The sequence below is a fragment of the Sinocyclocheilus grahami genome, unplaced genomic scaffold (assembly GCF_001515645.1).
Source record: "Sinocyclocheilus grahami isolate Dianchi unplaced genomic scaffold, SAMN03320097.WGS_v1.1 scaffold346.1, whole genome shotgun sequence".
Lineage (NCBI taxonomy): Eukaryota > Metazoa > Chordata > Actinopteri > Cypriniformes > Cyprinidae > Sinocyclocheilus > Sinocyclocheilus grahami.
The window spans coordinates 2,191,607-2,205,341 of NW_015505525.1; the positions used below are offsets into that span (position 1 = coordinate 2,191,607).

Here is a 13,735-nt window from a genome sequence, read left to right on the forward strand (position 1 = left end):
CCTATAGTAGAGAATGAGTGGAATTGTTCCTCAGGCGATCTATAGCACACTATTGGATGCGATACTGTAGCTGACAGCTGCATGGTTACAATTTTATCTCTGATAGTATTTATCTTGGAAGTAAAGTAGTTCATAAAGTCATTACTGCTGTGCTGTTGGGAAATGTCAACACCTGTTGATGCTTTATTTTTCGTTAATTTAGCCACTGTATTGAATAAATACTTTGGGTTATGTTTATTTTCTTCTAAAAGAGACGAAAAGTAATCAGATTGAGCAGTTTTTAATGCTTTTCTGTAGGATTGGTTACTTACAATGCAATACGAAATACCTCTAGTTTTGTTTTCCTCCAGCTGCGCTCCATTTTCCGGGCTGCTCTCTTTAGGGTGCGAGTGTGCTCATTATACCACGGTGTCAGACTGTTTTCCATTATCTTCCTTAAGCGTAAAGGAGCAACTGTATCTAAAATGCTAGAAAAGAGAGAGTCCATAGTTTCTGTTACATCATCAAGTTGTTCTGAGGTTTTGGATATGCTAAGGAATTGGGATAAATCAGGAAGATTACTTACAAAACAGTCTTTTGTGGTAGAAGTGAGTGTTCTACCATACTTGTAACAAGGAGTAGAATTTACAGTTTTAGCTATATGAAGTTTGCACAAGACTAAATAATGATCTGAGATATCATCGCTTGGCTGCATGTGACAGTATTAAATCTAGAGTATGAATTCGAGAATGAGTAGGTCCTGAGACATGTTGTCTAACCCCAATAGAGTTCAGAATGTCTATGAATGCTGATCCCAATACCTCTTTTTCATTATCAACATGGATATTAAAATCACCAACAATTAAAACTTTATCTGCAGCCAGCACTAACTCGGATATAAAATCAGCACATTCTTTAATAAAGTCTGTATGGGGCTCTGGTGGCCTGTATACAGTAGCCAGTACAAACATCACAGGGGATCTATCATTAACATGTGCTTCTCTGGATAATGTTACATGAAGCACCAATACTTCAAACGAGTTATAATTGAAGCCTGCCCTCTGAGAAATACTGAAAACATTGTTATAAATTGAAGCAACACCTCCCCCTTTACCTTTTGGATGTTTATAACAGGAATCTTGGGGGGTAGACTAATTTAAAATAATGTAATCATCAGGTTTTAGCCAGCTTTCTGTCAAACAGAGCACATCTAGGTTATGATCAGTGATCATATCATTTACGTTTTTTGTATTTTCTAGTTCGGGGAACAGACACAGTCTCTATAGTGTGATATGACAGTCATGCACTGTGAATTATCAAAGCGTGAATCTATTTATATCTATATAATCCTGTCTTTTATCTTTTAAACAGTCCAGATTGACAGCTGCTGGACTTGTTAGTTTTGACTGTGCAAAGTTCTGTAATGTTCTACAATAAGAACTTCACGAAAGACTTCCTCTACTTCTGTGTGAAATTATAGAGCGACACAAATTTTTGTCGGATTATCATACAGTAGGTTATGCATCAATGAATGAAATGATTTTTACTGTCATGGTGTGTGCATAAATGAGAGTAAAAAAACTAATTATGTTGTTTTTTCCGATCACTTATATTGGGCACTTTTTTGCATTTAAATTCTGACTGTTGACATTGAAAATGATGCATGTGTTTTTTTGAGGGTATCGATTAATTTCTTGATTGCCAATTTGACAGTGTCTGCTTGCATATTTTAATCATATTTGATAATTCTCTTTAATGTATTTGCCCCGATTTGATCTATGGTAAATTTATCTAATGTTATATTTATATTATTTTATCGTCATTATTTTGTTTTAAGGAGTTTAAAACGGCTCTTTTCAACCTTGATAAACATATTCTATCACATTGTTTTGACAGTTAAAGTTTTGGGGCGGTTTTTTGTTGGAGTGGGGGGGTTTTTGTGAGCTTTTGGACTGGAAATCGTCCATCCAGTCTGGCAACACTGAGTGCAGGCTGTACCGGTGGCCAATAAGAATAAAGCGCAGATATTCTGTTCTGAATGGACGTCGGGAACAGGATATTGTTAGACCGCCTGCTCCTGTTCAAATTACACCAGAGTTACCGACCGCTACTGCGTTTTATTCGGGAATTTAAAGCCGCAGGAATGCAGACCTGTGGAGGGTGAGAAAATGATTACAGAATTCTCATTTTTGGCTAGACTATCCCTTCAACAAAAGGATGAAATAAATGTAACAGTAAATGAAAAAGCTTGATATTCACTGAATATATTGTAGGTGTATGCTGTTAGTCAGTACGTCCTCAAAATCCACAGATTATGAAGTGAAATCAGAATACTTACAAAAACACAGTAAGGAGGAATATTACCAGTTGTATATAATGTATGGTGGCTGGACCGCTGTGTCATCTTCATGCATGGGAACCTCATTTCTCCTCATAAAAAATATAACAAAAATAAATGGAACTTTTAAAGAAGAAATCATTATACATTAAAATTATATATATAAATAGATATCTATATGTAATGTAAATGAAACCCTGTTATACAGATGGTAGTTTTGGAACTGTGAATTTGTCCCGTACTAAAAATCCCATCACTGTAACCCAGGTGGATATCAGAATGGGCATGGAGAGTGGTGACCTTTCAGACTTTGTGGAAAACGTGGAATGGGAGTGTCACGGCATGCCAGCCATTAAGAACATCATAATGTATGGCTGCTGCTCTGACCCGTACCCTGACATAACGTACACAGTCCTGCTCAAGCGGCGTTCTGCCTTCTACATCTTCAACCTTCTTCTGCCGTGCTTCCTCATCTCTTTCCTGGCTCCACTGGGTTTCTACCTGCCTGCTGATTCAGGGGAGAAGGTCTCACTGGGGGTGACGGTTCTGCTGGCTCTGACTGTATTTCAGCTGATGGTGGCTGAGAGTATGCCACCTTCAGAAAGCGTTCCCCTAATTGGTGAGTCTACAGTAGAGCAGAATTTAGAAATATTTGGATTTACTCTCTCTTTCTTTTTATTTCTCTCTGGCTAGAGAATATTGTCAATTCTGTTAAAATGCTAAATGTGGTTCTGTTTATACAATTTGGATATAAACAAAAGTGACAACCATATGCTGTAAAGGGACTCAACTTCTAGACTTCTGTCATTGTCACTATGGTTAAAGCTGCAGTCCATAACTTTTTTTTAAATGAATCCGAAATCAATATTTGAGCAAGTACATAACCAGCCAGTGTTCAAAACATAGCGGTGATAGCATAGTTGATAGCGGATTGTAATGCAGAAAGGACTATGTGTTTATGAAACACATGTGAACAGGACTGTATGCAGGTTTTTATAAATACAGAGGTCCCAAAATCGAAATTGGTAGGGCATGCTCCACCAAGAAAATTGTGATTTTCCTGACCTACATGTATGCATTTTAGGATGTTTTAAGGCTCATAAATTGGATAATAATCTAGTTTAAAACCAAGTCAGTGGTTATTTTTACAGTATTTTTCAAGATAACAGATTCTTAAACATGAGAATCAGATTAAACATTGCAATGAATGATCCACGCTACAAACTGGAAATTGATTTTCCTGACCTACATGTATGCATTTTAGGATGTTTTAAGGCTCATAAATTGGATAATAATCTAGGTTTAAAACCAAGTCAGTGGTTATTTTTACAGTATTTTTCAAGATAACAGATTCTTAAACATGAGAATCAGATTAAACATTGCAATGAATGATCCACGCTACAAACTGGAAATAGAGAAGATATAGTTTGTTTATGTTTAAGAATTTAATAAACTCAGTTATAATTATCCTGATAGCCTTCAGTAAAATCACGTGTCTAAAATTTGTTTTCTAAAAGTTTTTTTTCTTTTTTATTCACACTAATAGAAATTAATCTTTTCCAATAAGTTTAAACTGATTTTTAAATTTTATGGGCATTTTTACCTTTATAAAGCCATTTGTTTTCTAAAAGTGTCCATAACCTTTTGAGTCAAATTCTTAGATTTAATCAGTGAATTAGAATAATAAGACATTTGGGCTTTTACCAAGCAAATTCAATCAACACAGAATCTGCATCTGAAGTGGCATTTAGATTTATTTACACACTGTTTAATGCAAGACATGAATGCATTTAACCTGCAATTACAAATGCATAAATAATGTTTTGATATATTAAACATGAAACATTGAATACTGTTATTTGAAGTGATTTAAAACATGAACACAAAAATCTAAAAAAATAGTCGAAATGTGAAATTAAAACCACCAATAGGTGGCAGCAAATCACTGTTTCAGTTTTTTATGATTGATTACACACTAAAATAAAAATTTCCACACAATTTGCAAAATTCTACTCCAATGAGCAAAACACCTCCACAGATTTGCACAACATTACACACAATGTCTGCTTCACCCTTTTTGCAAAACATTACACACAGTGATTTGTAAAACTCTACACACATTTTCACACCTTAGACACAGATAAGGATTGTGAGGTTTGCCAATGACCACACTAATGAACGAATTGGATAACCACATCCACCAGGTGTGGAAGCACACATGTGCTAATTTGAAAACGCAGCACTCAGGTGTGCTATAAAAGGCAGCAGGTGAGTTCACCTGTCTTCAACAAAAATGGAAGGAGCTAGAAGAAGAAGAAGAAGAAGAAGAAGAGTGAGAATGAGAGGGGGAGCTCAAAGAGGAGATGAAGGAGGTAGCGGAAGAGGAGAAGGAGGTAGAGGAGGAGGCCCAGGTAGAGGAAGAGGAGAAGAAGGAGATAGAGGAAGAGGCCTAGGTAGAGGAAGAGGTAGAGAAGGACTTGAAGAGTTGATAGAACCTGAACAAAGAAGATGAGGACCAAATTTGACTCAAGAAATCCGTGCAACACTTATTGACCATGTTATCAACCATGGACTGACACTGATGGAAGCTGGACAAAGAGTTCAACCAAATCTCAGCAGAAATACTGTTGCGTCAGTAATTCGGACATTTCATCGAGAAAACAAGTAAGCTAACCACACAGTACATTGAAACTGAAGCTTGCTGTACTTATCATCAATATTGTTTACTGTGACATTTGACAGTAGGCTGGATGTGTATTAGTTTTATTTTTATTTTTTACATAGGATTGAGGGTAGAGGACACCAAGGTGGAAGGGGCCCTATGTTCACTCGTGCACAAGAGGCTGCCATTGTGAACATGGTTTTGACCAATAATTGTATCAGGCTGCGAGAAATCCAAGCCAATATCATCAATGATGACCATATTTTCAATAACATCCAACGAGTCTCTCTGTCAACATTAGGTCGAATCCTCAAGAAAAATCAAATATACATGAAGCAACTGTATCGGGTACCATTTGACAGAAATTAAGAGAGAGTGAAACATCTGCGCAATGAGTATGTGGAGGTATGTATTGTTCATCTTACTATGGTGTGGTATTGTGTACTGCTCATAATGTTCTGGCTCAAAAAAATACTGTGCAATAGATATTGAATAACATCCTATTGTCTTTTACTGTGTTTCAGAGCGTCTTGCAAATGGATGCTGCAGAAATTCAACATGAATTTATATGTGGATGAGGCTGGATTTAACCTTGCGAAAACCAGAAGAAGAGGGAGAAATGTAATTGGACACAGGGCAATCACCACACAGGGCGATCACCAATGTGCCAGGGCTGCGAGGGAGTAACATCACCCTTTGCGCTGCTATTACACAAAATGGGGTCCTCCACCACCATGCAAATCTGGGACCCTATAATGCAAATCTAATACTTGCATTTCTTGACAGATTGCACGAGATTGTCACAGCATTCAACCAAGTGGACCAGATGCTGTACATTGTCATTTGGGACACTGTCTCATTCCATCGGGCTGCTCTGGTCCACAATTGGTTCAATGAGCACCCTGAATTTGAAGTCTTATACCTTCCCCCATACTCCCCCTTCCTGAATCCAATAGAATTTTTTTCAGCATGGTGGTGGAAGGTATACGACCTGCGGCCCTATGACCGTTTGCCCCTCATTCAGGCCATGGAGCAGGCCTGTGATCATATCGAAGCAGCTTCTGTGCAGGGGTGGATTCGTCACATGAGGCGATTCTTCCAACGGTGCCTTGCCAATGAAGACATAGCCTGTGATGTGGATGAAATCTTATGGCCTGATCCAGCCAGACGGAGAGATGATGAATAGTTACAGTATTCTTGTTGCTTTTACAGTAGTTTTTCTTCAGAGTCAAAGTGTATGTACTTCATGCAGTAATTTTTATTTGTCTACAGATTTTATTTGTTTCATTGTTGGTTGATTACTGTAACTGATTATGGTAAGAAATACTGTAAGTATTGAAATAAATACTTGAAATATTCAGTCTGCAGCATCAGTGTTGTGCAGTGCTTGGTAACTTTATAGTAGGCCAATTTGTGTACATTCTCCCTATCTCAAACTAATCATGAAGAATGTTGTGGGTTTTTATTTTTTTTCTCCATCTAAATTATCCCTTACATAATGTGTGGCCAAAAATCTAGCACATGCTATTTCCTAAAATTAGTTTTTGTACAAATGTGTTTTTTATTTATCACAGCAGTGTGAAACTGGCTGCAATGGCCTCTGATCATTGAGGACTGTGTTGGTTAAATGAAAACTAATAGCATTTTCACATATGTGTATGTTTTGACTGAAGTGTGTAATTTTGCAAACAATGTAGGAATTATGCAAATTGAGTGTGGTGTTTGGATAATTGCGCTTGTATTGTGAAAAAAAGAACCCGGTGTTCAAAATTGCGTGTAAACAATTGGAAAAAAACTGTAATTGAGTCATTGCGATTGACCCGAATCATTTTAACAGTTGATTCATTCAGGATTAAAACACCTTCATGTTGCTCAGAGATGCAAAACTGTGCTGTGGCTGTGTTTGGAATTATTATATTTGGCGAAATAGAGCAAAAACAGGCAGTATGCTGTCTAAAACGTTAGTCTCTTAATGAACTTGTTTATTGAGCTGTTGTAAAATATCAATAAAACATGGTAATTTTTGGAGAAAAACTGCACTCTTCGTGTGAAATTGATTAACTATATGAAGTGGTATAAAATAAATACATTTTCTGCCCCCATGTCTTAATTTGTGATCATTCTAAATTAATTTTAATAGACTGAAGTGTGTAATTTTGCAAACAATGTAGGAATTATGCAAATTGAGTGTGGTGTTTGGATAATTGCGCTTGTATTGTGAAAAAAAGAACCCGGTGTTCAAAATTGCGTGTAAACAATTGGAAAAAAACTGTAATTGAGTCATTGCGATTGACCCGAATCATTTTAACAGTTGATTCATTCAGGATCAAAACACCTTCATGTTGCTCAGAGATGCAAAACTGTGCTGTGGCTGTGTTTGGAATTATTATATTTGGCGAAATAGAGCAAAAACAGGCAGTATGCTGTCTAAAACGTTAGTCTCTTAATGAACTTGTTTATTGAGCTGTTGTAAAATATCAATATAACATGGTAATTTTTGGAGAAAAACTGCACTCTTCGTGTGAAATTGATTAACTATATGAAGTGGTATAAAATAAATACATTTTCTGCCCCCATGTCTTAATTTGTGATCATTCTAAATTAATTTTAATAGACCGAATCATGCCGTGAAAGAACACACTCTGATGCGCACACGCACTAGCTCAGACTTCATGTAATGTACTTGTGCACTCTGTACTGGTGTTTTGAATGGCTTTTGTGTTACGGGTCCCGGCCGCGGAACACGTAGGCAGATTAAAAGTACCTGAATTATCAGGAGAAACAAAAGCACACGCAAACTTCAGTGTCTTTCCACAGTAAAACACAACACGCATCACCATGGTAACCCACAGAGCGTGCTTTCTCTGGTGGCTTAAGTGGTGATAATTGATAGATGACTGTGCACAATAAACTCCTCTTCACATCATAAATAAATAAATAAATATTAATAAAATAAACATTGCAATTGTGAATATACAATGGTGTCAAATGTCAAATCGCACATCGTTAAAACAACAATTATGATATTATCGCAGACAATATATAACGCACAACCCTGCTGAGGCATCTCAGATTAGAAGATCTGTTATCTTGGCTTTTTATCCTTGCAGCACCAAAGCAGAATATGTAATTATTTTACAACTTCTCTTATTGGAAAAATACAGAGGGGACCTCAATGGTGGGTACGGCCCTGCATGTGAATGAAATTAAATTATATTGCAGTTTTAAATGTGCTTCTGATAACAGATAGCCTGGGATTAAGATTTGTATTTTAAAGACAACCAGTTTGAAGGGAGCATAATTTGCTTTTTGGGTTAAAAGAATTTCTTAATATGAAATTCGAATGGTATGACAATTAGAGATTAGACTGTACAGAAATTAAAATCTACAGACTATTCTCATAGTCACGCAATGCTGATGTTGTTAACATTAATATTTTGAGAATAAAGCATAACAATAATAATAATTTGCACGGTTTGATGTGATATGTACGGTGGCCGAGAGAGCTCAACGCGCTGCAACTTAAGAAAACACATGCAAATTGAAAAAACACCAGCAAATTAAGAAAACATCTTCATCAGTTTGACAACACACGCGCTGCAAATCCTCACAACACATGCAAATGAAGAAACGCTGCAAATCCTCACAACACATGCAAATGAAGAAACGCTCTGCAAATCCTCACAACACATGCAAATGAAGAACATGTGTTTTCTTAAGTTGCAGCGCGTTGAGCTCTCTCGGCCACCGTAGATATGAGCTAAACGATTTTTAGATTAAATCACCATATAACGCGATTTATTGTAATACTTTTTTCCTCAGTTGGTCAGAACAAACGTGTTTTAGATTAAATCACCATATAACGCAATTTATTGTAATACTTTTTTCCTCAGTTGGTCAGAACAAACGTGGCAGACTTGTTACTTACTTGTTCAGATGACAATATACGGTGAAAATAAATATTTGGGTCATATATTCCAAAACGTAGGCTAGAATCTGTGATTGCGAAGTACAGTAAATATCCACACTGGTGTGGTGACTGACTGCCACACATACTCTTCAAAACATTAGATCAATCCGCGCTGGAGCCGTGCCAGTGTTGTACCCAATTCTGACCCCTGCCAGATTATTACCCCCCTAGTATTGGTAGGTTTAGGGTTAGGTGTGGGGGAGGGGTTAGGATTGGGGTGAGGTTAGGATTAGGCAATCAGATAGCGATTTCAACGAGAGGGGTAATAATTTGGCAGGTGGTCGAAAATAGGCACACCACCAGCGCACAACCCATGCAAGGAAGATAATTCCGCATCAGCTGCAATTGCAGGTTTTCTAACAGAGATGGAGACAAAGAGGCAAAATTTACGGACTGCAGCTTTAAATACATTACTCACGGCTCAATTGGCCCCCTAGTGGATGTTGCAATTAACTATCAGTTTGTGAAGTGAAGTAAACGCAGAGTACATATTACACATCACAGCCTCAGTAAGACTCAATTGGAAATGAATGATTTGTGGTTCTGGCTGAGGCTGGGTGATATAGACAATAGAACATTTTATTCATTTCATCATTTAATAACATTAAGATTGTGTCACTAAATTATCACAAATAATAAGTATCCTATCATTTTTATTTATATGTTCAAATATAATGTGTCATGCAAAGAAAAACAATGTCTATTGTTTATCCTTTGTCATAAGCATTGACAGCCTCTGTTATTTATCCCTTGTTTGGCTTTCCTATAGGAAAATACTACATTGCAACAATGACCATGATAACGGCCTCTACATCTTTGACTATCTTTATCATGAATATACACTTCTGTGGAGCAGAAGCCAAACCTGTGCCCCACTGGGCCAAAGTCCTGATAATAGACTACATGTCGAAGATCTTCTTTGTGTATGAGGTAGGGGAGAACTGTACCACACCTGAAAGTGACCGAGGCACATTGTTCTCTGAAGACCCACTGGCCAGCCTTGAGAGAGATGGGTATTTTGACAAAGGGTTTTATGGAGACTGTCACCATGATGACAGAAACCGCAGTCAGTTTAATGGGTACAATCACAGAGACCACCGGCATGGGAATGGGTACCATCACAATAACTGTGACTATCGACAAAAAAGGCATAACCAGCAAAGGAGGACCCACTCATCTTCAAATTCCCCTATTCGACAGAATGCCCATCATCCAAAATACATACAATACATTGGCCGAGATGGAAGTGAAAAGCTCCCACTGACAAGCCAGGAGAAACTCAAAGATAGTAAACTTTCCATTCCAGAAAAACTTACTGGATACACCTACGATCATGGCAATGGTTATCTCAATGGAGTTGGGTATCACCACGATAATAGCTACAGCAAAACCTTTGGAGCAGATAGTTACAATAAGACCACCACTGGTACAGGATGTGTATGCATCTGTGGCCAACATCAGAAAGTGGTGAGGGACATTGAGTACATAGCTAACTGTTTCAGAGAGCAGAGGGCACACCAGGCCAAAGGGGCAGAGTGGAATAAGGTTGCCAAGGTGATGGACAGGTTCTTCATGTGGGTGTTTTTCATCATGGTTTTCCTCATGAGTATCCTTGTTATGGCCAAGGCAACCTAGACCGTTTACACCTTAAAGATGTAATGAACTGATATTTCATATTAGCTAACACTATGTGTCAAAAGACCAGTTATGGCGTTTTTCCACTGCGTGGTATGACTCGGCTCGGCACGGCTCAGTACGGCACGGCACGGTTCGGCTCGGCACGGTTTGCGTTTCCACTGCAGTTCAGTACCCCTTTAGAGTGGGCGGGATTATTCACATGTCATTATAGTTGCGCCGCCTCTACTACCACGACTCCTAAAAAAAACTTTTTCATTCCACGTCGCCCCATCAAGCTCCTCTGCCATCTGTTCTTCTGCAACAGACAACAAAACTTTTTGCGCAAATTCAGTGACGCAGGTAGTGACGGTTCTCTCTGGCCAATCCGTGATCAGCAGAGTTTACACGTCACGTTTTGGTAACGGTACTGTTCACTTGGAACCCCAACCGAGGTGGTACTAAAAAAAGTAGCAGGTACCAGGTACTGTACCCAGTGGAAAACCCCCCAAAAGTGAACCGTACCGAGCCGTACCGTGCCGTACCATGCAGTGGAAAAGCGCCATTAGTTACTGATTGTTCTTTTTTTTTCAAACATTAATTCCTATAATCTTGTATTTGTTGGCAAATGGGCTCATGTTCTACATTCAACTTAATATGTGGGTAACAGTTACTGCACGAACGTTAGTTGTTTGAATGTTTAATATTCTTCTTTGTTTATTTCATTCTTTACATTCAAGAAAATTCTCTAGTTGTAACAGTTAAAGAAAAGTCATTCATATTTTAGGTGCAGACATGTTCCAATTGTGTATGTAGAGTAACACAAGCTTTGTCTGGCATGGACAAATATTAATAATGCACAATTAACCCTGCACATGCGCATGGACAGACATCCACACTAATGCACATTAAAAATGCATAAATAGACCAGTCTTGAATGTTGATCACACACACACACACACACAAACACACACACACACTCTCTCTCTCTCTCTCTCTCTCTCTGTAAAACTAGCATCCTTGACCAATGCTATTATCTCATCAGAGAAATCATCATTCTGCGATTTCTGTATTTTCTTATTTCTTTGATTTGCTGTGCTTGTTCCTCGCTTTGGTCTCTGCTTCTATTATTCTTTACAAATGGTGCTACAAAAAAACAAACAAACATGATCAATCACAGAATCTTAGAACTGTAGATATAACAAATGATAATAAAAGGAAAAATAAATTAAATGTAAAAAGTGTAATTAACACTGGCACCTAACTGCTGAAATGTGAATATTTGGAGACATATCAATTAATGCACTTGTGTAAGTGTTAAAGCAAGCCTTGCATAAGAATTAGCTCCTGAAATGCACATTAGTGCAGAGATTTACTTTAATAGGTGCTGGCTGGCCTAAACCTCTATCTACTTGTTAAGCCATGACTTGAGGAATGCTGTTTCTGGGACTACTCATTTCAACTGAGAATATCTCAACCGCCGTTTATGAACACTATTTATTCAAATCACACATTTAGGCTAAGCTTTGGAAAACGAATGGTATACACTACAGTCTCCAGGCTCATGGCACCCTAGACACCAACCCAACCCATATTTTAACAATTCATAAATAATAGATCACTGTCTGGCGATCTGAGATTTCATTATATGGAGATAAAGGTTAGGATTATGAATTTTCTGTAATATTACAGCACACCTTGAGTGTACTGTATATTAGCACCATTTATTGTTTTCTTCTGATAGAGCATTTGGACCCGGAAACAGTGTTGCATGTTGTCATACTTAACAAATAGCCTACATGGATTAAACCAAGTCTGAGAAATGAAAGGAACACCTGTGTGTGGAGAAAAAAAAACATTACAAAATAACCATTCATCCATTCACCAAACTGCTTGTCCTGTGTAGGGTCATGGTGATATTGGAGTCTATCCCAGCATCTCGGGTGGAAGGCAGGGACACACTCTGGACAAATGGCCAGTCTATCACTGGGCTATTAGAAAATTACTTTCTCTTACATATACCCTTAAATTTAGTAGGGATGCTAGATGTCTCTACCAATATCCAGCGACTGCAGTTATATCCCCACAAATGTCAAAAATCAAACCTATGCCCTTCAAACTTTTCTTAATCCATTTTATTTAGCCCAGTCTCTGTGAGTCTCATCTTGAAGTGGAAGCAATCCCAATGGCAATCCTCATTCATAGTAAGCATAGACCGATTACCGGCTTTCAAGGTATACCGAAATTTGAAAATGTCACCGTTTTAGAACCCCTGGACATTACACGATCAGCAATTGGCCACTTTTTGTTTTATTTCAACCAATCTCTGTTCTGAACTTGCACAAACTGCACTGCAATCACTTTCCAAAATGTAATTTGTGTGGAAAGCACAAAACTTAAACTTGTGCTTAAACTATTTCGCTGCTGTTCCATAAGCGCCACCTGCTGTCAGAGAGTGAATTTGCTTTCTCATCCAATCCGTCTGATGCTTTTGTTTTATTTAGGGATTTTTTACATAGCATGATTTCACTAAGTTGGCAGAACATTTTGTTTTTGCTTCAAACTGCATAATTTAATAACCCAATCACCCAACCAATTATATATGTAAATAACCCAATCAATTATATGTAAAATTATATATACAATTAAAATATTTTGCAAGAGTACTGTGATTAAAAGATAAAGTTAAATATAAAAAATGTAATTACAGATTCAGGTTAAATGAAGTCTCCATTTTTCTTCTTTTTAGGGCAGCAGTAGCTCTAGCAGCAAATCAAATCAAGTCAAGTCAAGTCTGCTTTATTGTCAATTCTTCCACATGTACAGCACATACACACAGAGAATTGAAATTGCGTTACTCTCAGACCCTTGGGTGCATACAGATAACATAAATACAAAATACAACTATACAAAATACAACTATACAAATAAGGTAAAATGTAAAAATATATATATATAAAGCACAAGGCATATGGAGGATAGAGTGCAAACCAGTAAAGTAAACAACAGTGCAGATATAGTGATGTAGTGCAAAAAAAAAAAAAGATTTGTAGTGCAAAAGAGCTTATTCCAGACTGATTAAAGTGACAGTGTGTGTGTGTGTGTATTTGGGAGGGGGGGGAGTGGGAGAGTCCATCAGAGGGTCAGAGTTCAGTGGTGCGTGGGGCAAAAG

At 37.6% G+C, this 13,735-nt stretch overlaps 1 protein-coding gene across 1 annotated transcript in view; it reads left to right on the forward strand.

Annotated features, from left to right (window-relative positions):
* chrna9a (cholinergic receptor, nicotinic, alpha 9a) overlaps positions 1 to 10,584 on the forward strand; it is a 25,442-nt gene extending 14,858 nt beyond the window's left edge. Inside the window, exons 6-7 of the mRNA XM_016228939.1 lie at positions 2,585 to 2,936; positions 9,719 to 10,584. Coding sequence (XP_016084425.1) covers positions 2,585 to 2,936; positions 9,719 to 10,584 — 1,218 coding nt within the window. The remainder of the gene's footprint in view (positions 1 to 2,584; positions 2,937 to 9,718) is intronic.
* The last annotated feature ends 3,151 nt before the right edge of the window (positions 10,585 to 13,735 follow it).